Source organism: Nuphar pumila, chromosome 15 (genome assembly GCF_984573655.1).
Source record: "Nuphar pumila chromosome 15, dmNupPumi1.hap1.1, whole genome shotgun sequence".
Lineage (NCBI taxonomy): Eukaryota > Viridiplantae > Streptophyta > Magnoliopsida > Nymphaeales > Nymphaeaceae > Nuphar > Nuphar pumila.
The window spans coordinates 88718073-88740681 of record NC_143263.1 but is presented as its reverse complement, the minus strand read 5'-3'; the positions used below and the strand labels follow the sequence as shown (position 1 = coordinate 88740681).

Sequence of the window (22609 nt, the reverse complement as noted above, 5' to 3'; positions counted from 1 at the left end):
CCAAGCTATTAAAAAATGTATCTTTTTCCATTTGGAAATAAATTTTGTAAGGAAAAAGTCATTAATTGCAAAGATTGTATTTTTGGAAAAATGAAGTCTATTCCTTTTCTAACTAGAACATTTCTTTCTTCAAGACCCTTTGAATTGGTGCACTCGGATGTTTGGGGTCCATCTCCGGTCATGTCTAAAGGGGGTTACTCTTACTATGTCACTTTCATCGATGAATTTACTCGATATGTTTGGATCTATTTTCTTAGTCATAAATAGGAAGTGTTTTCCTTCTTCAAAGAATTTCATATAAAAATTCAAAACCAATTTCAAAGTAATATATTCACTTTGAGAACTGATTCCGGTGGTGAATACTTGTCTAATGAATTCCAAAATTATTTAACACAAAATGGAATTTGTTACAAAAAATCATGCCCTAAAACTCCACAACAAAACAAACTAGCGGAAAGAAAGCATAGGCATATTATAGAAACCGCTAGAACATTGCTTGTCTCTAGAAATATTCCATTTTTTTTTTGGGCCAAAGCCGTCGTAACCTCAACATACCTAATCAATAGAATGCCTATATGTGTTTTGATTTAAAAAATGCCAAGCTTTATGTTTCAAAAGATAACTTTCTTAGAAGATGAGAATGATTTTGAAAAAATGGAAAAATCACATGACATTGATTATATGTTTTTACACGATCTTATTGATGACATAAATGATGATTCTATGGATCATCTTGAAAATATAGAGGACACTTGTGAAGTGTCCAATTTTGATGTGTCAAGTGCTGGTACTAGTAATGAAAATATTAATGTTTACACCCGAAGAGATCAAGAAAGGCCGATTAGTGCCTTAGAGAAATTCTCTCAAATTTCTGAATCTTCAGAAGAGCCCCCCCATTAGGCGCTCTTCTAGAGAATCAATACCACCGAATAGGTTTGTATCCTATGAGTCTTTATCACCCAATTATCGGGCATGTTTAATAACTTTACATTCATATTATGAACCCGCTCATTATAATCAAGCTAAGACTACCGCATTGGGTTAAAGCAATGAAAATAGAATTAGATGCACTAAAAAAGGCTAATACTTGGGAAATAGTCAAACTCCCTCCGCATAAAAAACTTATTGGATGTCGCTGGGTCTTTAAAGTTAAAACTAAAAGCGATGGATCCCTAGAAAGATATAAAGTCAGGTTAGTAGCAAAGCGATATTCGCAAGAATATGTAATTGACTATGAGGAAACATTCGCTCTTGTAGCCCGAATGACTAGTGTCAGAACTTTAATAGATGTCGCATCAACAAAAAAATTGGCCTATATATCAACTCGATATGAAAAATGCATTTCTAAATGGGAATTTAAATGAAGAAGTATATATGGATCCACCACCTGGAATTAATATTGGACAAGTCAAACCCTTAAACTTTTAAAAGCTTTATATGGTCTTAAACAAGCCCCCAAGGCTTGGTATGATCGTTTTAGTGATATCATGGTTAAATTAGGATTTCATTCCTGTTATATTGACACTGCTCTCTTTGTTAAAAGTGTAGGTACTAGTATTGTTATCTTTTTACTTTATGTTGATGACATGATTATCACTGGGAATGATCAAAATAGTATTATTGATGTTAAAAACATGTTAAAAAATAATTTTGACATGTTTGATTTAGGCTTCCTTAGATATTTTCTTGGCATTGAAGTCGCATATTTTCCTCGAGGATATATTTTGTCACAGATGAAGCTTGAAGCTTGTTGCAGATATATGTACTAAGTCTGGCATTTCAGATGATAAAAAAGTAGAGACTCCAGAGGTCATTAATGCCAAATTAAGGTTGGAGGACGGGGTTTTTGTGGAAGATCCCACACCCTACAGACAACTCATTGGATCTCTCACTTACCTAACCATCACCAGACCAGACATCGCTCATGCGATTCACTCTGCAAGCCAATTTCAACATGCTCCTACAACTGCGCATATGAGCGTCGTGCTTCGGATCATCCGATATATAAAAAATACCATAAATAAATGGCTATTTCTATCCTCATCTTCTTCCTTAAATCTTCTTGCTTATACTGATGAAGATTGGGGAGGTAACCCTAATGATAGAATCTCAACTACCGGTTTTTGTGTCTTTTTAGGAGATTCCTTAATTGCCTGGAGATGCAAAAAGCAACAGAAAGTCTCGCTATCTTCTACTGAAGCTGAATACCGGGCTATAACAACCACAACAATGGAACTAGTTTGGCTTCGCAGTCTTCTCAAAGACATGGGGGTTGATATTGCTGGAGCTTCAAAGTTATGCTGTGACAACAAGAGTGTCATCTATATTACAAGCAATCACACCTTCCATGAGTGCACCAAACATATCGAGATGGATTGTCATTATGTTTAGGATGAATATTTACGAGGAACAATTACTCTTCCATATGTTACTTCAGAATATCAGTTAGCGGACTTCTTCACTAAAGCCCTTCCTGCTCCTCGCTTCATGTTTCTTCTTGGCAAACTTTCTGTCATCTCCCCATAAAGTTTGAGGGGGGGGGGGGGTGTTAAAATATATATATATATATATATAATACCTGATAAGGGTATTTATGACTTTTCACATAGTTGTTTTATAAAACAACTATATTTCTTTTAAATTAGTTTTTTTAATTCTTTTTATTTTTTATTTTTTATTTTTCTTTTTCTTATTTTTGTAAAGCCAAAAATGGGGCCACACCATAGAGTCGTTGGGCCCCCAACGGTCACAAATGTGACCGTTGGGGGCTCCCAACGACTCCATGGGAGCCCCCTTTTAGGCTCTTCTTTTGAGGCTCTTAGCCCTTCTTTGTATAAATAGGGGTGACCCCCTTTGTATTTTTTCATGTTTTTGAGAGCTCTCTTTCTCAATAAAGAGACTTTTATATTTAGTGCCTTTCTCAAGGCTTGTGTATGTATTGTCCCTTAGTGAACTTGCTATTGTCTCTTTTGTTTGTTCATTGTAGGACATTGTAAGTGCTTATAACACTTTTTATATTTTCGCATATCTCATTACAATCATCTCCACCAAACAACTTCTACCACAGATGCACACTCGATGGAGTTGTAGCTACCCTACCAGACATCTTCTTTAGAGAGGGGCGTGAGGGAGGAAGAAGAAAAAGGGAAAGAGAGAGGAAAAGAGGAGAGAGAGATGGCCAAAAACGTGTGAGAGAAGGAAAGGGCCTCTCTTTAAATAGTTTCCTCATGAGGTTCCCTAATTGAATAAGGAACTCCCCTAAACCATCTTAGCTAATTAGGATCTCTACTAATTTATGAATCCTAGTTAATTAGGATTCCTAATACAATAAGGAAACAATTAAGCAAACTTAGCTAACTAGGATTTCTAATTACTTATGAATCCTAGCTAATTAGATAAGTAAGAGGGAATAGGAAAGTAGGTGGGGACGCCCACCTTGTTTGACTTGGCTTGAGTCTATCCCATCTTGGACTCTCATTGCAAGAGGGTCCCACACCCAATGGGCATTCCACCCCATGGGTCTCATTTACTCTATTTGGGTCCTCCTTTGGATCCAAATACTACAATTACAAGTATTCAAATTGAATCTAATTATTAGAATTGTAATTATCCAAATCCAATTTGAAATTCAACAAAATTTAAAACATGAATTTCATCTTTATTTCTTAGAAAATTATTGAAAATTGTCAGGTGTTACACAATGCACCACCCTTGAGACGAGCGACTGCTTCATAAACACGTGCTTCACCATGCATGTGACAGATAAAGAAGTGCTTGAGTTTAAAGATCTACTCATGCAGGTTCTCTCCTGCAAATATAGGGACCTCAAAACAAGGTTTCTTGCCTAGATGATCTTGTGGTGACTCTCCCAAAAGAGACTCATTTTGGTACCGAAATCGACCACCCTGAAAATTGTTTCCCTGGTCTGAGCCATGCTTGGGAGTGTGGAGGTTCTCCATTCGATCGACTAGGATTGAGACAACCTTCTCGATGCACTCGAGCCTGGTATTCATCTCTGCAGTCTCCTGACGCTGCCAAAAGAGTTTGGCCTGTGTTTGCTCGAAAAGAGTCCGAGCTTGTTCCGCATGCTTGCGAACTTCCACGGGGTTGTGGTATATCCATATGGGCAACTTTACTTTGACACCAACTTGTTGCACCATCTTCAAACTCTAGGAGAATCGATTCAAAGCTTGGACCTGAAGGGTGTAAAATCAGATCTTTGCTTGGAAGAAGAAGATGGAGAGGAGAAGAAGTTGTTGCAATACCCCAAAATGTCAACAATAAGGACGTCTGGGCTCCTTCCCTTATACTAAATAAACTTTCTAATTTATACGAACATTTACAATATTGCCCTATATTAACAACAATCTAATATACAAGGAAAGGGGTAAAACTGAAAAATACAATACAACACTCATAATAAAACATGATAAACAGAAAATAACTTCAATATAGACCAAATCTGGATGTCACGTCTCAACAACCTCCCTCAAGTTGTGCATGGTGTGAACCATGGACAACTTGTTCTTTAAAAGCCAGAACCGTTGTTTACTCAAGCCTTTTGTAAACAAATCAACCACTTTCTCTTCCGTTTGAATGAACTTGGCCTTAATCTCTCTATTATCAAATTTTGCTTCGAATGAAATGTTGATCTATTTCAATATGCGTAGTTATCCCATGCTGAATGAGATTAAGAGGGATCTTAATAGCACTCTGATTATCATAGAATAATATGAAACATATCATGTTTTGACCTAATTCCCCAAGCAAGTATCTAACCCACGTTATCTCTGAAGCTGCTGCAGCTATTGCCGTGTTCTCAACCTCTGGACTAGATCATGCAATTGCCTTCTGTTTCTTACTGCTCCTTGAAACACGATTAGTTCCAAGAAATACACTATATCCTAAAACTGATCTTTGTTCATCTGGATCACCTGCCCAATCCGCATCTAAATAAGCCATTATGGTCACAACCTATGTCACACGGACTTGGCTAGGGAGGTTCCGCACCCGAGTCGACACGCCCCGACACGGGTGCGGACACGGGTGCGGCTTCAGACTCGGTCAACGAGTCGAGGCCGAGTCCGGCTACATTTTGGACTCGGTCAACTTTGACCGAGTCCAAAAATATCCATTTTTAGGACAAAAAACAAAAAAAAACATTATATATATATATATATATCTTTTTTTTTAAATATATAACCAGACTGTGCAATGCACAATCACAGACTGTGCAACTGCAACTACACAGTCACTGTGCACAGTCTGTGTGACTGTGCACAGTCACAGACTGCATTGCACAGACTGTATTGCACTGTTTGTGCAACTGTTAACGTATAAAGTTTAAACATTTGAATGTCAAAACTGAACAGATCACAAAGATGTGAATGCTATAGTAAAGGGGTTATTTCAAAAATTGGACCAGTACAGATTATGGATCATTTCACAAGGTCATAGTTTAAAGTTTTTTTTCCTTTAACCATGGCCCATAGATGTGTTTACCTTAATTTTAATTGTTTACTAGAATTATTGTTATATATATATATTGTTGAGAATAGGTGGTTTTAAGTGAAGTCTTTTTATATTAGAGGTTATTTGAAATAATTTTTTTTCATAAAGGGCTTAGATGTAATTAGTCTTTTTAGCCTCTCTCTATTTAACATAGAGAGATGCCCTAATGAAAGTGAGAAGTGTTTTTCTCTGTGCAGCCGTCTCTCCCTCTCCCTCCCTCTCTCTCTTCTATCTTTCCCTCTATCTCTCTATCTACCTAGGGTTTGGTGCTTCTTTCAACATGGTATCAGAGCCACGTGCGATCTTGGGTGCCTGAGCTCTAATCTCAGCTTCCTTCAAGCAATAAAACCTCTTGGTGGATATCGCTCCTCTGTTGATCAGCGATCAGCGCCTCTTGGTGAAGATCAGATCTGGCGACAAATTTGTAGTCAGACCTAGTCACGACAATGAAGATCTGACTGGAGGTCATGACTCACATCTGAAGCCAGATCTGGAAGGTGGATGAAGATCCAATGGTCGTGGGTGCCAGAACTCATCGTGTACAGGGTGAAGATCTGAAAAAAGGGGGAGGAATCAGATCTTACTCAAATCTGGGTATGTTTGTTAGGAAGGCTTGGGAAAGAAAATCAAATCTTCGATTTTCTGTCATGGTTGAAGTCACCAGCTGCTACCCATCAAGTGGAGATCGGGTCTGCTGAAGATTGACGTGGAAGTTGACTGTGGAGTGTGGATCGTGGTTTTCTGCTCTGATTTTCTGCTGTGATGCCGTGATTCCTTGCTGTGTTTATCACTGCCATGATGCTGTAATTTCCTGCACTGTATTGTTGCCGAGTTCTTTGAAGGCCTATGTTTCTGCGTGCTCAAGTTATCGCTAGTTGTGAATCTGGATGGTGAGTTTATCTCAGATTCTATTTTGTTGGTAGATTTCAGAAGATGAATATTAGCAGCCCTTTTGTGTGTGTAGATCTGTTCCCTGCTGTGTCGTGATCTGTTTGGCTGAAAAGTATGTGATGTGAAAGCAGCATGTTAACTTATTGCAGAATTTTTTTTTAAGCAGCAGGCATGATTCCCTGCAGTGTGGGAAAATATTTTGTTTGTGGGAATTTTTTTGTCGAGGGATTCTGTGTTGAGTTCTGCTACTGGTTGTCTTAGTTGCTGATGCGTGATGATAACACACGCTATTCCTTGTGTCACTTGAAGCCTGTCCAGATTTTATCTCTGGTGTGGAAAACTGTGTAGTCGCGGAAAACTGATGTGTGATAGTCTGAAAACCAGACACAACTTTATCGTGTTGGATGTGTGATCTTGATTTGCAACCAATAGCCATCCGCAGTTGAGGTGGAAGGTGCTGGTCAAGGTTCTTTAAAATTTTTAAGTTTGGATCTGAATAGTAGCAAGTCGTTTTTCTCAGATTTCATTGGTGAAATCAAAACTTGATATAGTCGGGTTCGTAGTTGATTGTGGGTGTGCGTGTGTGGTTGCTCCTTGATTTTGTGAATCTAGCCAATTGTTTATATTATGGCTCACGTGGTTAAATCAGATGCAGATTCCTCCAATGATTATGTAACACTTAGCGGGGCTGAATATGACAAGCTCCTTGCTTTACAATCATCCACTTCGAAGTCTTCGGTTGTGGAGGTTGTGTGCTCGGCAGGTGATGACCTATCTGGTCAAGGTGATAGGTGGATCATTGATTCTGGAGCCTCTGGTCACTTGTGCGGAAATTCGAGTAATTTTTTGGGTTTAAAACCTGTGACTGGTCAAAAAGGGGTACGTCTTGCTGATGGTAGTTCTTCCCCAATTATAGGGCAGGGAAGCATGTCTATTACTCGTACTCTTCAATTGCCGCATGTTCTTCATGCTCCTTCGTTTCCACAGAATTTACTATCTGTCAGTCGAATGACAAAAGATTTGAATTGTAGAGTGATTTTTGATCCTATGGGGTGCACCTTTTAAGACTTGCTGACGGGGAGAAAGATTGGTGACGGCTATGAGGAAGGTGGTCTGTATTACCTACACCAACCAAAAGTTTCAGCCTATTCTACTGGTACATCATCCTCAAATCCTCTATTGTGGCATCATCGTTTGGGTCACCTTCTAGTGACAAAACTTCGTCGTGTCATTCCTCATATACCTCCCTCAGTTTCTTTTCAGTGTGAAACATGTCAATTGGGAAAACATTGTCGAAGCTCTTTCCCCACTAGTCAGAGTCCGTCAAGTCAAGGATTGTTTGATCTTCTTCAAGTCGATGTGTGGGGTCCGAGTAGGATTCCAAATAGGTCTCAATGTCGTTATTATCTATTTATTATTGATGACTTCTCAAGGTTATCGTGGGTGTTCCTGTTAAAAGATCGGTCTCAAGGTCCTGTCATTTTTAAATCTTTAATTGTTGAGATAAAAACTCAATTTGATGTATGTGTTAAAATTGTTCACACTGATAATGCTCTTGAGTTCAAATCCAAAGACTTACTTCAATTCTATTCTGGTAATGGGATTCAACCTCAATTTACATGCCCCCATACCTCCCAGCAAAATGGGGTGGCTGAGAGGAAACATAGAAAAATCCTTAATGTTGCTCGGTGCCTTATGATTCAATCCAATATGCCTGCTTCATACTTGGGTGATGCGGTTCTGACAACTGGTTTTCTGATAAATCGTATGCCGTCAAGCTCTGTTGAAGACCAGATCCATATTCAAGCTCTGTTTGGATGTGTGTGTTTTGTGCATAAGCTGGGTCCGGATCGAGATAAACTTGCTGCGCAGTCTATTAAATGTGTTTTCCTTGGGTATCCTAAGAACCAAAAAGGATATCGTTGCTACGACCCTATATCTCATAAAGAGTATGTTAGTGCGGACGTTACCTTCTTTGAGTCTATTCCTTATTTTTCAAGTACTACTCCCAGACTACAAGAGAGCCTTGGTGATATCCTTCCTCTGCCGATTCCTCCCTTTCCGTTAGAGTCACTTCCTCCTCAGTCCTTGGTTCCAGTGTCAGGTGTGTCTCGCTTCCGAAACCCTCCCATAATATACACGCACAGGGTGCCTCCTACCTCCATGCCACCATCACCTCCTTCTCCTCAGGTAAGTATTTCTGAGCAAACTGTTGCCCCTACATCTGATGTTGATCTTCCCATTGCTCTGCGCAAGGGAAAGAGACAGTGCACTCTTTACCCCATCACGCAATTTGTATCAGAAGCTAATCTTGGGGCTTCTATGAAGAATTTTATTTCTGCTCTGTCTGCCTCTTCTGTTCCGCTTCATCACAGTCAAGCTCTAGTCGACTCCAACTGGATGCAGGCTATGCGTGATGAGATGGATGCCCTATGGTCTCGAGGCACTTGGGACTTGGTTGATCCTCCCACAGATGCAGATATTGTAGGCTGCAAATGGGTATATAGCATTAAGTATAACTCGGATGGGTCGATTGAACGGTACAAAGCTCGGTTGGTTGTAAAAAGACTTCACTTAAAACCACCTATTCTCAACATTTTATCATGAAAGGACTAAACATATTGAAGTTGACTGTCACTATGTTCGTGACCTGGTTCAAGCTGGGTTTATCTGCACCGATCATGTATCTTCCGAAGATCAAGTAGCGGATGTTTTTACCAAAGCCCTGGCGAGACCTAATTTCTCAAAATGTTGTGACAAGCTGAGCATGATTGATATCTATGCTCCAGCTTGAGGGGGAGTGTTGAGAATAGGTGGTTTTAAGTGAAGTATTTTTATATTAGAGGTTATTTGAAATAGTTTTTTTCATAAAGGGCTTAGATGTAATTAGTCTTTTTAGCCTCTCTCTATTTAACATAGAGAGATGCCCTAATGAAAGTGAGAAGTGTTTTTCTCTGTGCAGCCGTCTCTCCCCCTCTCTCTCTCTCTCTCTTCTATCTTTCCCTCTATCTCTCTATCTACCTAGGGTTTGGTGCTTCTTTCAACATATATATAGCCGAGTCCCCGTGTCCAAAATTTTTGAAATTGCGCCGCACCCGCACCCGCACCTGCACCCATGTGACATAGGTCACAACATTATTTGTTCCACTTTCTCTCTTATAATACAAAATTGTCGCCCAAAGTACCTTTGAGGTATCGAAGTATCTTCTGGACAACTTCCACATGTCTGGTTTTTGGAATTTGCATATATTGTGACACTTGGTTCACAGCATAAACAATATTTGGTCTTATGAATGTAAGGTATTGTAGCATACCCACGATACTCCTGCACTTGGTAGGATTATCATATAAATCTCCTTCATCACAACTAAGTTTCCAGTTCAATGGGACTGGGAGCTAAGAGAGGCTTATAGTCTTTCATGTCAGCTTTGTTCATTTAATCAATAGTATATTTATGTTGCGTTAACACCAATTTGTCCTTCCCTCTATCAACTTCAACTCCCAAGAAATATTTCAGCTTACCCAGATCCTTCATCTTAAACCTACGACTCAAGATTTCTTTGATTTCTACTATATGTTCCTCACAATTTCCTGCAAGTATTATATCTTCTACGTAGATGAGTAAAACAGTTAGCCAGCCTTTACCGTTGTATATAAAAAGAGAGTGATCAAGTTGTGGTTTGACAAATCCATGCCTTTGAATCTCAAGGGAGAAGCTCTCAAACCAGGATCTAGATGCTTGCTTATGACCATATATAGCCCTATTTAATTTGCATACATATCGATAGAAATCTTTTTCACTATATCTCTAAGGTTGTTTCATATAGACTTCCTAAAGGCTTTTGCCCCCAACCTGGCTTTGTACCTTTCTATACTTCCATCGGGTTTATATTTAATCTTATAAACCCACTTCGATCTCACAACCTTTTTATCAATAGGTCTTGGAACGATGTCCCATGTTTGACATTCATATAGTGCCCTTATCTCCTCATTCATAGCTTCTATCCACCTATTTGATTTTGATGCAATATGATATGTTTTGGACTCTTCATGCTTTGAGACAGCAATCAAGAATAATTGATGATCTATACTGAATTTTTCATAACTGACACATCTCTCTACTGGATGTTTATTTCGGTTGGATCTCCTCACATCTGATTGTATATGGCTGCCTTCAATGCTAGTTATATTATGCTGCAATGAATGTGTTTTTGATTCAGCCTCTACTTGCACAGGTTCAGAGGTATCATTGCACAAATTTCTGCGACTGTATACTTTTCCTTTGAATCTTCCCTTCTGCTGGTTATTTTGATCATCATTCTGCTGAATGCCAGCTTGCTCCTCATGTAACACAGTTCCACATAAATCACTATCAATGCTTTCTTGGGCCGATTCATCACTTTCTGCTGGAAAGAGTTCAGCACTCAGCCAAGGCAGATAATATTCAGCTGCTTGCACTTTTGCGTAATCATCCCCTTTGCTGTCAAAATTTCTTTCATAAAAAACTACATTCCTCGATACGTGAATGCATTTAATTTGAATATCATAGCATTGATATCCCTTATATTCATCAGCATAACCAACGAATTTTCAGGTATGTGCCCTTTTATCAAATTTATTCCTTAAGGTCGCATCAATGTGCATTCCATAGTTGGGCTGCCTACCAAAAAGTTCATAATGTGGAGATTTGTCTTGAATTATTTTCATCGACAACATATTTATAATGTGAATTGCAACATGAAATGCCTCTGTCCATAAATAAGTAGGAATGCATCCTTCGTCTATCATTGCTAAAACACTCTTAACAATATGTTTGTGCTTTCGCTCAGCAAGGCTATTTTGCTCGGGTGTTCAAGGACATGATACTCTTCAATTGATTCCATTCATCTTAAGATATTCAATAAAATCATTAGAGGAGTATTCACCCCTACCATCACACTAGATATTCAAGATGGACAAAGAGAATTGATTTTTAACCATAGCATAAAAATTTTTTAATATGCCAAAAACTTCAGGCTTATGTTTCATGAAATATATCCAGATGTATCGAAAAAGTTATCAATAACGATCACATACAAACGACTTCTAGAAGACGAACATTTAGGAACTGGACCCCATACATCAGAGTGAATAATCTCAAAAGGTCTAGAAGCTCTTTTATTGTTGGAAACAAATGGAAGTACATGACTCTTAGACACTTGACAACTATGACAAACTTGACTTTGAAAATTTTAACTCTGACTAAAAACTGAAATCAACTTATTAGAAACAAGCTTTCTAATAAAAGCTTTATTACAATGTACAAGACGACTATGCCAAAGATTAGAATCACCCGACATTGACTCATTGACAAAACATGAAGACAAAGTGAGGCTCTTGGACTGCTGCAAGCTTTTATCAAATCCTTGAAGATGCACATTTTTTGCCTTTGTCCTTCACCGTACGTTCTCTTCATGTGAAGATCCTTCACATAAATAGAAAAGGGGGTAAAAACAACATAAGAATTGGTATCATTATCTAACTTAAAGACAAACACTAGGTTCTTTTGAATATTTGGGACAAGGAAAACATTTGATAATTGGAGACTAGTGGGAGACATGGGAATAGAAACACCAGTGTCTGGAACTCTGAACTTGCCTTTGCTCCTCCCACTTTATCTGCTGAATTTCCTTGATTTTTAGCTTTTGAATTGTATCTGGGATCATCTTTATACCAACAATCTTTTTTTACATGACCTGGCTTTTTACAAACATAACATGTGAGAATTCTTCTTCCTTGATTTGTCAGAGGTGGAACATTTGGAAGTGGAAGTAGACCTCGACCTCCCTGGTTCCCAAATCGACCACGTCCTCTACCACCTCTCATTCCTCCCCAACCTCTACCATACTGGGAATCAGTTATCAATACATTATGGCCATCAATACTGGAGGAGTTACTTCCTGAACCTCCTGACATGTTCATTTCAAACATGAGCAGCTTCGACCTCATAGCCTCAAAGTCTGACAGCCTATGTCACAGGGACTCTCCAACTAGGTGCCGCACCCGCACCCACACCCGATGCGGTCAACGTGACCCTAGGTGCATTCAACGCACCCAGGGTCATTTATGTCCAACTTTTAGACTATATATATATATATATATATATATATATATATATATATATATATATATATAATTTTTTATATTTTTGTCGCACCCCCGCACCCACATCGATGTGACATAGCTGACAACTCTGGTAGCACGATAATGTGTTGTAGACAATATTGTACTCTGGTCCCAATCCATTCAAAGCTTGCTACACTTTATCCTTTTCAAAGACTACACATCCAATGGTTGCTAATTGATCTGTGATCTGCTTCATCTTGTTTAAGCATTCCATTATGAACATGGGACCTTTCTTGAGATTCTGAAATTCCCTCTTCAAGAACATAACCCTGGCTTCAGAAACTTGGGAATAGGTCTGTACTAACTTACTCCAGAGTTCCATAGCAGTGTAATAATCAGGTATGCTGATCAGAACCTCCTCAGACACGGTAGAAGTAATATACTCCATATAAGCTTGATCCCGCTTCATCCAAGAAATATATTCGGGATTCCGAACATGAGTAGTTACAACAACCCCTTATCATCTTTCTTTTTCTGCACAATGAATTTTGGTGGAGTTGGGACCAAGCCATCCAAGTGACCCAAAAGGTCTTGGCTGCAAATAAATGGGATGATTTGATGTTTCTAGGTAAGAAAATTGGTATTGGTAAGCTTTTTAGAAACAAGCTAATTATGGAAACAGGCTGAAAGGGAAGAAGACATCGAAGATTCCATGACGGACAAAAACGATAAAGAAAATGAGCACAAACGATAAAGAAAATGGGCACAAACGATAAAGAGAACGAGACCAATTTGAAATAACAGAAGATGAATCTAAGTAAAGAAAAATAACACTGAAAGCCCTAGCAATTTTTCGCAGCAGTTTTTTTTTGTTGAACGTCAGATATATCAAATCTCAAAATATATATAACTATCTTTTTTCTTTATCTGAAATAAGGCTGATGAATACAAATTTCTTCCCGTGAATATAAACGTTACGTGTCTTGGACGGAACCCTTATCATCTTTCTTTTTCTGCACAATGAATTTTGGTGGAGTTGGGACCAAGCCATCCAAGTGACCCAAAAGGTCTTGGCTGCAAATAAATGGGATGATTTGATGTTTCTAGGTAAGAAAATTGGTATTGGTAAGCTTTTCAGAAACAAGCTAATTATGGAAACAGGCTGAAAGGGAAGAAGACATCGAAGATTCCATGACGGACAAAAACGATAAAGAAAATGAGCACAAACGATAAAGAAAATGGGCACAAACGATAAAGAGAACGAGACCAATTTGAAATAACAGAAGATGAATCTAAGTAAAGAAAAATAACACTGAAAGCCCTAGCAATTTTTCGCAGCAGTTTTTTTTTGTTGAACGTCAGATATATCAAATCTCAAAATATATATAACTATCTTTTTTCTTTATCTGAAATAAGGCCGATGAATACAAATTTCTTCCCGTGAATATAAACGTTACGTGTCTTGGACGGAACCCTGATCATAAAATACTTTATTTTCAGATATGAAAGAAACAAAATATCTTGCTGAAAATCAATGGAATATTCTAGATCTGAAAATTGGATCAATGGGTTAAGGATGAGAAAGACATTTTCAGATCTGAAAACCAAAACAAGATTTTACAGATCTGAAAAAAAAAAGATTTAGAAACTATAGCTTTCTTTTCGAGAACAAAATTTCCAGATCTAGAACGAGGTTCAGATCGGAAAGAAAGGAGGGGGAAAATACTTTAACCCAAGAGAAGTAGATCAAGATCGATGGAGAATATAGGTTGACAGTAAAGAAAGGAAGGAGGACCAAAAATTTTTTAAGAAGTGAAAATGACAGAGAATAGAAGAGAACAAGATTTGAGAAAAGTGGTTTTTTTTTGCAGCCAAGATTTTCGATCTTACCTAGATGTTCAGTCTTTAATAAGAGACATGCTCTCATACCATGTAAAACCGGATCTTTGCTTAGAAGAAGAAGATTATGGAGAGGAGAAGAAGCTGTTCTAATACCCCAAAACGTCAACAATAGGGACGTCTGGGCTCTTTTCCTTTTATTAAAGAAACTTCCTAATTTACATGAACATTTACAGTATTGCCCTATATTAACAACAATCTAATATACAAGGAAAGGGGCAAAACTGGAAAATACAATACAACACTCATAAACAGAAAATAACTTCAGCATAAACCAAATATGGATCTAGATCGTGAATTCAGGCAAGGATGTCACGTCTAAACTAAGGGAGCTCCTAGCTAGCAACAAACATGTACTTTAGTCTGATCCCGACGAAAGCAAGAGGATCGTGCCTGTTGTTCTTAGCCCTTTGAGGCTGGGTTGGATGTGTATGGGGTATAGACCCCCGCTGGACACGATGGGGTAGAGGTCTAAGGGTAACCGTGGTATAGGATTTAGGTGGTTTTGGGAAAAGATCTAAAGGAACAAGGAAATCAGGTAGGCTAAAAATGGCCCAGAGGCAAATTGAGAGAGGCTTTTGGTTCAAATCTGATATGGACTGAACCAGGGGCTTTATAGACACCTAGGGACGTGTATTAGGGTTAGCATAGGCTGATGGAGATTAGGGATCACTAAAATAGGTTGTTGGGAGGCTGGGATGCTCAAATAGTAAAAACAGGCTTTTCAGGTTAATCAGGTAGATGTGGTTGGATCTAAGGCTATGAAAAGCAAAATAATGCAACTTAAGGTCTGGTTATAGGTCTAAGACACTAGTATCAAAGGTATAGATGACTGGTTACCTAAGTTATGCTTCAGAGAGGGTGGTATAGCAGAACTACAACTATAGAGGCTTCTGAACGACTTTTTCGGGCAATGTAGCCTTCTTGAATTTCTGAAAGGATCCCATGAAGGGATTGGACCCTTTGCGTAAGCTGGATCCACCACCACACACGTTGTTCCAGTTGAGATCAGAAAGAGAGAAGAGAAGAAGACGCCAAGGAGGTAGGGACTTCCAAGAGGGATGAGAGAGAAAGAAGGGCGTCATAGCGTAAGAGAGAGAGAAAGAGAGACGGATAGACCTTGGAGAACTCAATATTATTCAATGTTTAGTATGGCTCCTTAAGACCTCCTTATATAGGAAGAGCTTGGGTTGAGTCTTAATTGCATAAAGAAATCAACTGGACTAGGACTTCTTTTTAGCAAAGGACTCCTCACAAGAACAAAGCAACTAAAAGACTCTCACTTATTTAATTAACTAACTTAATTAACTTTTAGAACTAGGAGACTTCCCATAGGACTCTCTAGCATAGCATGCCCCCTAGGTGGATCCTCCTTATTTGGCATGCCTTCTAGGCTTGACACATGTTTGACTTCTCTTGCTCTTGATTGAGATTTTGAATCTTTGACTTGGCCACCATTAGAGAAGCCATGCCAGCCACTACATCATCAACCTAGGACCCATACTGTACTGGTCGACCCCTATAAAGCTCTTGAGGTGATGTTTGGATCCTGGGCACTGAATCTGAATCTATTGTCATATTCTGGACCGTAACAAGAGTTTCTCTTGTTACATATGATCTGAACGTGGAGGTGCTCAAAAGATGGGTAAAGAAGATACTCATTCTCATGAGAAACATCTTGGAAAAATCCTTTCTCAAACTGCAATGTAATGCCCTTGATAATAATTTTAAGCACACTATAATGGACACTAGTTCGCTAATTCCTTTCTCATCATGCTACTGTGGTCCATTACTGCTATGGTAAGAGTTTCAGTTACCAAAAACTGCACTATTTTAGACAATGTCGATAACATGATTCTAAGATGCTGTACCAGCTGTGTTATTAATTGCTTTACTTGTTATTTATTCTTGAAGATTATCCTATGAACTATCATTATAAGAACATAAGAGTTGCGTCAAAGTTTTTTTTAATGGTTTACTTATTTTCCTCTTGATCTTCCTATCATTTTTTGTACACATTGTTGTGCTGTTACTACCATGTCTAGAAGAAAAAATGTGCCACCTTTTTCTTTTCTGTAACGTTGCCATTTTATTGCCCAGTAAATATGTATGAGTAGATATTGGAGAGGCCAGCTGAGGTTTATTGATTTGCATACGGTAGGCTGCTATCATGGGGTGACTTTTTAAGGAGGTGTTAATTTGTCACTTCAATGTCTCCTTTGTGAGGAAGAGGATTGATACTCGTTACATATTAATCTTTGCACAGACAATGTAGTCTTTATATTACACTAGGGAATTGCTTTGAAGATTAAACCTGTTACCCTGATAATGGGATTAACCGGTAGAAAAAATGATATGACCTTTCAGGTACAAGATGTTTAATCATGGTTTTTTTCATTTATCAGGACAAAGTGTTAAGTGCTAGCGCCCTCTTATTCTTTCATTTGGTATATCTGTAACATATGCATGCTGAAGATGTTTTTTAAGACATCTTTGTACGAGAGTTGTCAGTCGAGGAAGCAGGAGCGGGAAGCGTGGGACGACTTAGAAACGAACCAGGATTCGTCTCAGAAGCGAACTGGAAGTGACCTAGGAAGTGAGGGGGAAGCGAAAAAAGAGAAAATAAAATAAAAATACAAAAAAAATGAAAAAGAGAGGAAGCAAGCTTCTCCAAAATGGGAAGTGTGCTTCCCAATTTTTTTTTGTGCTTTCAGCACGTTTCGGAAGCGCGACATTTTGCGCTTCCGAAACATGCTTTGGGGAAGCGCGCATCCCCAAAGCCTATGGCGCTTCCGGTAACTCTGCTTTCTACACTGGAGATGTTGGAACATACTGAACAGATTATGGAAGGCCTGTGCATTTGGAGTTGGTAGTTGCTGGCACCATAGTGCATGGTGTAGATTATGGAAGACCTGTTCTGATAATATTCGTCAGGGTTCCCTGAAATACTATGGTAACATTATTTGAATCTGAGAGGACTATATGCTAAGGACCATCTATCCTGAGTGGGCAGTTAATGGTGGGAATATGATATCGAGTTTCCTAAGTTTACATGTACCAATACTTTGTCTTGAAACATCTTTACTTTTTGGTTGGAACTTGGAAGTTAACCTCTATGCTGGCTTAGTGAGTTAGGTAGATCAAGAAAATCTGTGTGAGATGCAATATTTATATCTTATGTGCCTTTTGTTGATACCAATTAGCCTTTGTCGATCAGATTTCTGAATTCGAGTATGGGGAAGATGGGGAGGATATGGACTTTGGAGCACTTCAGAATGGATATGTAAGTAATTCCTCTCAGGAACGAAATGTGTTTAATTGGCTAAAAGTAACATTTTTTGTTCATGATTTTCTTTCAGATAACAGTCACACCTCTTGCTGCCCTGTCCAATGTGGAAGCTAAAGCTCAGGTGTACTTTCGTGACTGGCCAGTCCGTCTGTCCGAGTATTCAACATCATCTGCCTTATAAAATGAATATTTTTTATGTATTTCCTTGTTCGTAGGCATGAAATCCTGTCTTGCATGTCTTCTATTGGAGTTCAGGTTAATTTATCCACACCATTGTGGGTACATTTATATAGAAATCAAGAAATGTTATATTTATATCAAGAATTATTTGAGCTGTTACCTGTCTTCTCTTGTTCAATAACCTGATCCAATTTTCTTATGACAACGTTGAGCTTGAAGTTTCACACTTCTTTTGATGTCTATATTAATCAAAATTGTGTGTGCACATTTTTGTATATGGGGATGCATGCTATATCAGAGTAGAGGAATATCTTAGCCCTGTTTTTTGTATTTGATCCCTATAGTTTTACTGTTATTGTCGCACATAGCAGCTAAATAAATCATGGCAAGGTACCTCAATATTGTTGACCTTAAAACTTACTTAGCATGTAACCGTTCTTGTATGTGGATTATATGAGGAGTGATTTCAGAACATTCAGCAAATTTATTCATTTTATTATCTCTGTCATCATCAAGGGCTTGTAAGTTGTGATACATTATTATCAAGCTTCAATTTAGCAAGTTGAACACTCCTGACACTGCCTACCCCCATGACTCCCTATTAGATATTGTTAGTTGACACTCTTGCTGCCCTACCATTTAGGCGTGCTTATTTGCCAGTAGGTTTGAAGATTCAAGTTTGCTTGAACATGAATGCCATTTTTTTTCATGGACGGGGAAAACCACCCTCAGAATTAGAGACCTATTTTCGCTGGCTAAGCCTGCGGTACTTAAGGTCGCTGTCCCGACAGTGTAAACCATGTCGCTTGCCCCCAGGAAGTCACCAAGCTGTGGCTGAGCAAGGGCTTATCCCTTGGTCTCATTAATGCTATGGGCGAATGCTCATGGGAATGGAACCCTGACCAGGCCCCTTCCACTGCACAGAATCCCTTGGGGCTAACATGAATGTCATTGAAATATAAAATTTTGGCCATGAGGCAATGACTTGATGCTACATGCTTTTACATGAATTCTTAAAAGTTTTATACGGCAGTCCGAAGGGTTATTGTTCTTAGATCTAGTATGATATTGAGCTAGGCGTTTCAACAGGGATAAAATTGGGGGATTTGGTGTGATTGGTATTTCCTTTCTAGTTTCTTTATACGATTGCACTGTTAGAGTATTAATACGCAAAACCAAGAAGTGCTTCAGAAGAAATGAAAATATTACCAGTTTTATGAAACAATGAAAATACACAAAAAAACGTAGTATCATAAAAGAACTGTAGATATTATATTTTTCAATTCTTTACAGGAAAATTACGGACGTTGAATAAATCCCGGGCAATCACCAAAGATCATGGGATCCATTAGTGCCGAAAAGTGCACACCCACTTACAAGTTTTTTTTCCTGATTTATTCACTCGAAGAAACCGTGTCTAGGCTCGAAGATCTGGTTGTGGACGTCAGCTTCTGCAAGGGAGTGATGCTTGCAGGAATCGAACCTCGACCACCCATTTGATGGCCTAGGCACTACCCCAAACCCCCTCGGGGTATGCCTACTAACAACTAACAAGTTACAAAATGAAGATGAAGCATCCCTCTCTCTCTCTCTCAAAAATCAAGTTATCTTACGCCATTAATGCTTAAGTTTCAAATAAGCATCTGTGATGCCCATCACTTCATTTAGAAGGAAATAGTGGGCCCCATGAGATGCATATTCTGAACTAATCGAGAAGAATGGGTGTCGCATTGAAAAAGAACCTAGTTGTTGTGGGGTGCAGGGCGGAATATGTTGGCGATTTTTGTAAAACAAACACAGAAAGCGTATCTGGATTCGCCATAGAGCCCGTGCAGGGTATTCAGCGTTCTCCTCAGTCGGTCGACGCCCACGATGAGTCCAGGCCTAAAGTCGATGGTGAGCAGGACCCTGAACCCACGGTGCTGAATGTAGGCAAGGCTGAGGTTGAATGGCAATGTCTATCATCATATGTTGCCCAACCTCTTCTTTATATAGTAGGGTAGAGAGAGGGGATACAGTTAATGTGGACATCCACATTCACGTAACCTCCTCTTTCAATGGCATTAACTGACCACCACTACGCAACCCACTATTCCACCATGCTTTTAATGTCATACCGGGTCACCTAATGGGTTGGACCCGATCCATATGTCCAACATTCTTCCACTTGACCCATTGACACTAAAAGTGCACTAAATTGGGGTTTATACCATTATCTCGATTTAATTCTTCATGTGGGGTTACATGCTACCCTTTATCACAAGGATGAATCAAATGAGTCATGGAGATGAACACTCCTTTATGAAATGACATATTTCCATGTACTACACTACAATTCACATTCAATGCTTAAGCATGTTTGAAATTACTTTTATGAATAGGTTGGTCTCTCACCTATTCTATTGGTCCTTTAATATTGTTATTCTGCCATTCTCTCTAACCCATATGAGAGATCCTTTATGCAAAATCAAAAATATACAAAGCCATAGAGAATCAAATTCATATACACAAATGTGATCACTTAATATATTGTTATACATCAGAAGGAATAAAAAAGACTCATCTCCTTTACATGTTGGGAATACAATCCCGGTGCTAGCCCTTTAGTAAGGGGATTCACAGTCATTTCCTTCATCCCAATTGTATCAAGACATATCAGGTGATTCTCAGTCCTTTCTTTAACAACAAAATATTTTAACTCCATGTGTCGACACGATGTTGAGCTCTTGTTGTTATTTGAAAAGGACACAGCTGCTTCATTATCACAAAAGATCTTTAGTGGTCTCTCAATAGAGACCACAATACCAAGACCTATAATGAAGTTTCTTATCCAAATGACCTGTGACAAAGTCTCGTATAGAGCAATAAATTTTGCCTCCATGGTATGAGCAACAATGGTAGACTACTTTTCACTTCTTCATGAGACAGCACCACCTGCTAGTAAGAAAATGTATCCAGTAGTGAATTTTTTACTATCAATACACCCTCCTAAGTCCGTATCAGAGTATCCAACAACCTCTAGGTAGGGATGGCAGTGGGGCGGGGCGGGGGACAAGGTTTCCACCCCCGCCCCGCCTCAAAATTTTATCCTCCACCCCCGCCCTGCCTCCGCGGCGGGGATGGATTTTATCCTCCACCCCCCGCCTCCATCCCCGTTTCATACCCTTCATCCCCGGTCCAAACGGGGATGAGGCGGGGCGGGGATTAGGCGGGGATCGTGGCGGGGACGGGGCGGGGCGGGGAAAAGTGCATGTCCACCCCCGCCCCGCCTCCGCGGCGGGGATGGATTTTATCCTCCATCCCCGTTTCATACCCTTCATCCCCGGTCCAAACGGGGCGAGGCGGGGCGGGGCCCCGCTTTCCCCCGGTCCACTGCCATCCCTACCTCTAGGTGGTCAGCTTTCATGTAGGTTAACAATAGTCTTTTGTTCCTTATAAATAGCACATGACCTTCTTTGCAGCCTTTCAGTGCACAATGCCTGAATTTGACTGATATCTACCAAGCATTCTCACAACAAATGCTATATCAGGTCGAGTGCAGGTCTGCGCGTACTGCAAACTTTCAACTCCTGAAGCAAATGAAATAACATCCATCTGAGCCTTTGCAATATCATCCTGAGGACAGTCCTTTAAACTCAATTTATCCCCTTTCACTATAGGTGCCAAACTAGGAGAACAATTCTCCATCCCATATCTTTTAAGAACCTTAATGATATAGGATTTCTGAGAGAGGCCAAGGACACCCTTAGTTTTGTTGCGACGGATCTCGATTCCAAGGACATAAGTGGCCTCACCCATGTCCTTCATATCGAAATGAGAGGGAAGAAAAACTTTTGTTTTATGTAATAGACTCAAATCATTAGTTGCAAGAAGAATATCGTCAACATATAAAACCAAAATTATGAGCTTACTCCCACTAGTCTTAATGTAAATACACTAATCAACAATGTTTTCAGTGAATCCAAAATTCATAATTACTTGATTAAACTTCTTATACCACTAGTGAGAGGCCTGTTTAGCTCTATAAATTGACTTATGCAATTTGCAAACTAAGTTATTTGAGTCATCTATACTGAAACCAGGAGGTTGTTGCATGTATACCTCCTCATCTAAATCCCCATTCAGGAAGACAATTTTCACATCCATCTGATGTAGCTCTAAATTAAAATGAGCTACGAGGGCTATGATTATCCTCAATGATTTCTTAGTTGAGACAGGAGAAAAAGTCTCATTATAATCAACGCCCTCTATTTGTGTGAAACCTTTTGCAATAAGCCTAGCCTTGTACCTCTCCACATGACCTTTAGAGTCTGTTTTGGTCTTATAAACCCATTTACAACCAACAGGTCTAACTCCATCAGGTCAAAGTACAAGACCCCACACTTGGTTCTTTGTCATAGAATCAAGTTCTTCTTTCATGACATTGATCCAATGTATTGATCTTTCACTTTCAATGGCTTCTACAAATGTAAAGGGATCTTCATCAATGTCTATGAAATCATTTGACTCTTGTAAATACACCACATAGTCCGGATGGATAACAAATTTTCTAATTTTGATGAACCTCCATACAGGTGCTACAGGTGGTTCAAAATGAGCCTATGTATCCTATTGTTGCTATATATCCTCATCAACAATCGGATCTAGTTGGGATTGATATTTATTGATCGGACTTTCTCTTACATTACCCAAAGGGACAATGATAGAAAAAATTGGGTTTTTATCCTTAGCAAG

At 39.1% G+C, this 22609-nt stretch overlaps 1 protein-coding gene across 1 annotated transcript in view; it reads left to right on the top strand.

Moving 5' to 3' along the window:
* LOC149815931 (Survival protein SurE-like phosphatase/nucleotidase) overlaps nt 1-18034 on the top strand; it is a 56791-nt gene extending 38757 nt beyond the window's left edge. The window contains exons 9-10 of the mRNA XM_089990007.1: nt 17624-17689; nt 17766-18034. Of these exons, the coding sequence (XP_089846133.1) occupies nt 17624-17689; nt 17766-17876 (177 nt within the window). The 3' untranslated portion in view covers nt 17877-18034. The remainder of the gene's footprint in view (nt 1-17623; nt 17690-17765) is intronic.
* The last annotated feature ends 4575 nt before the right edge of the window (nt 18035-22609 follow it).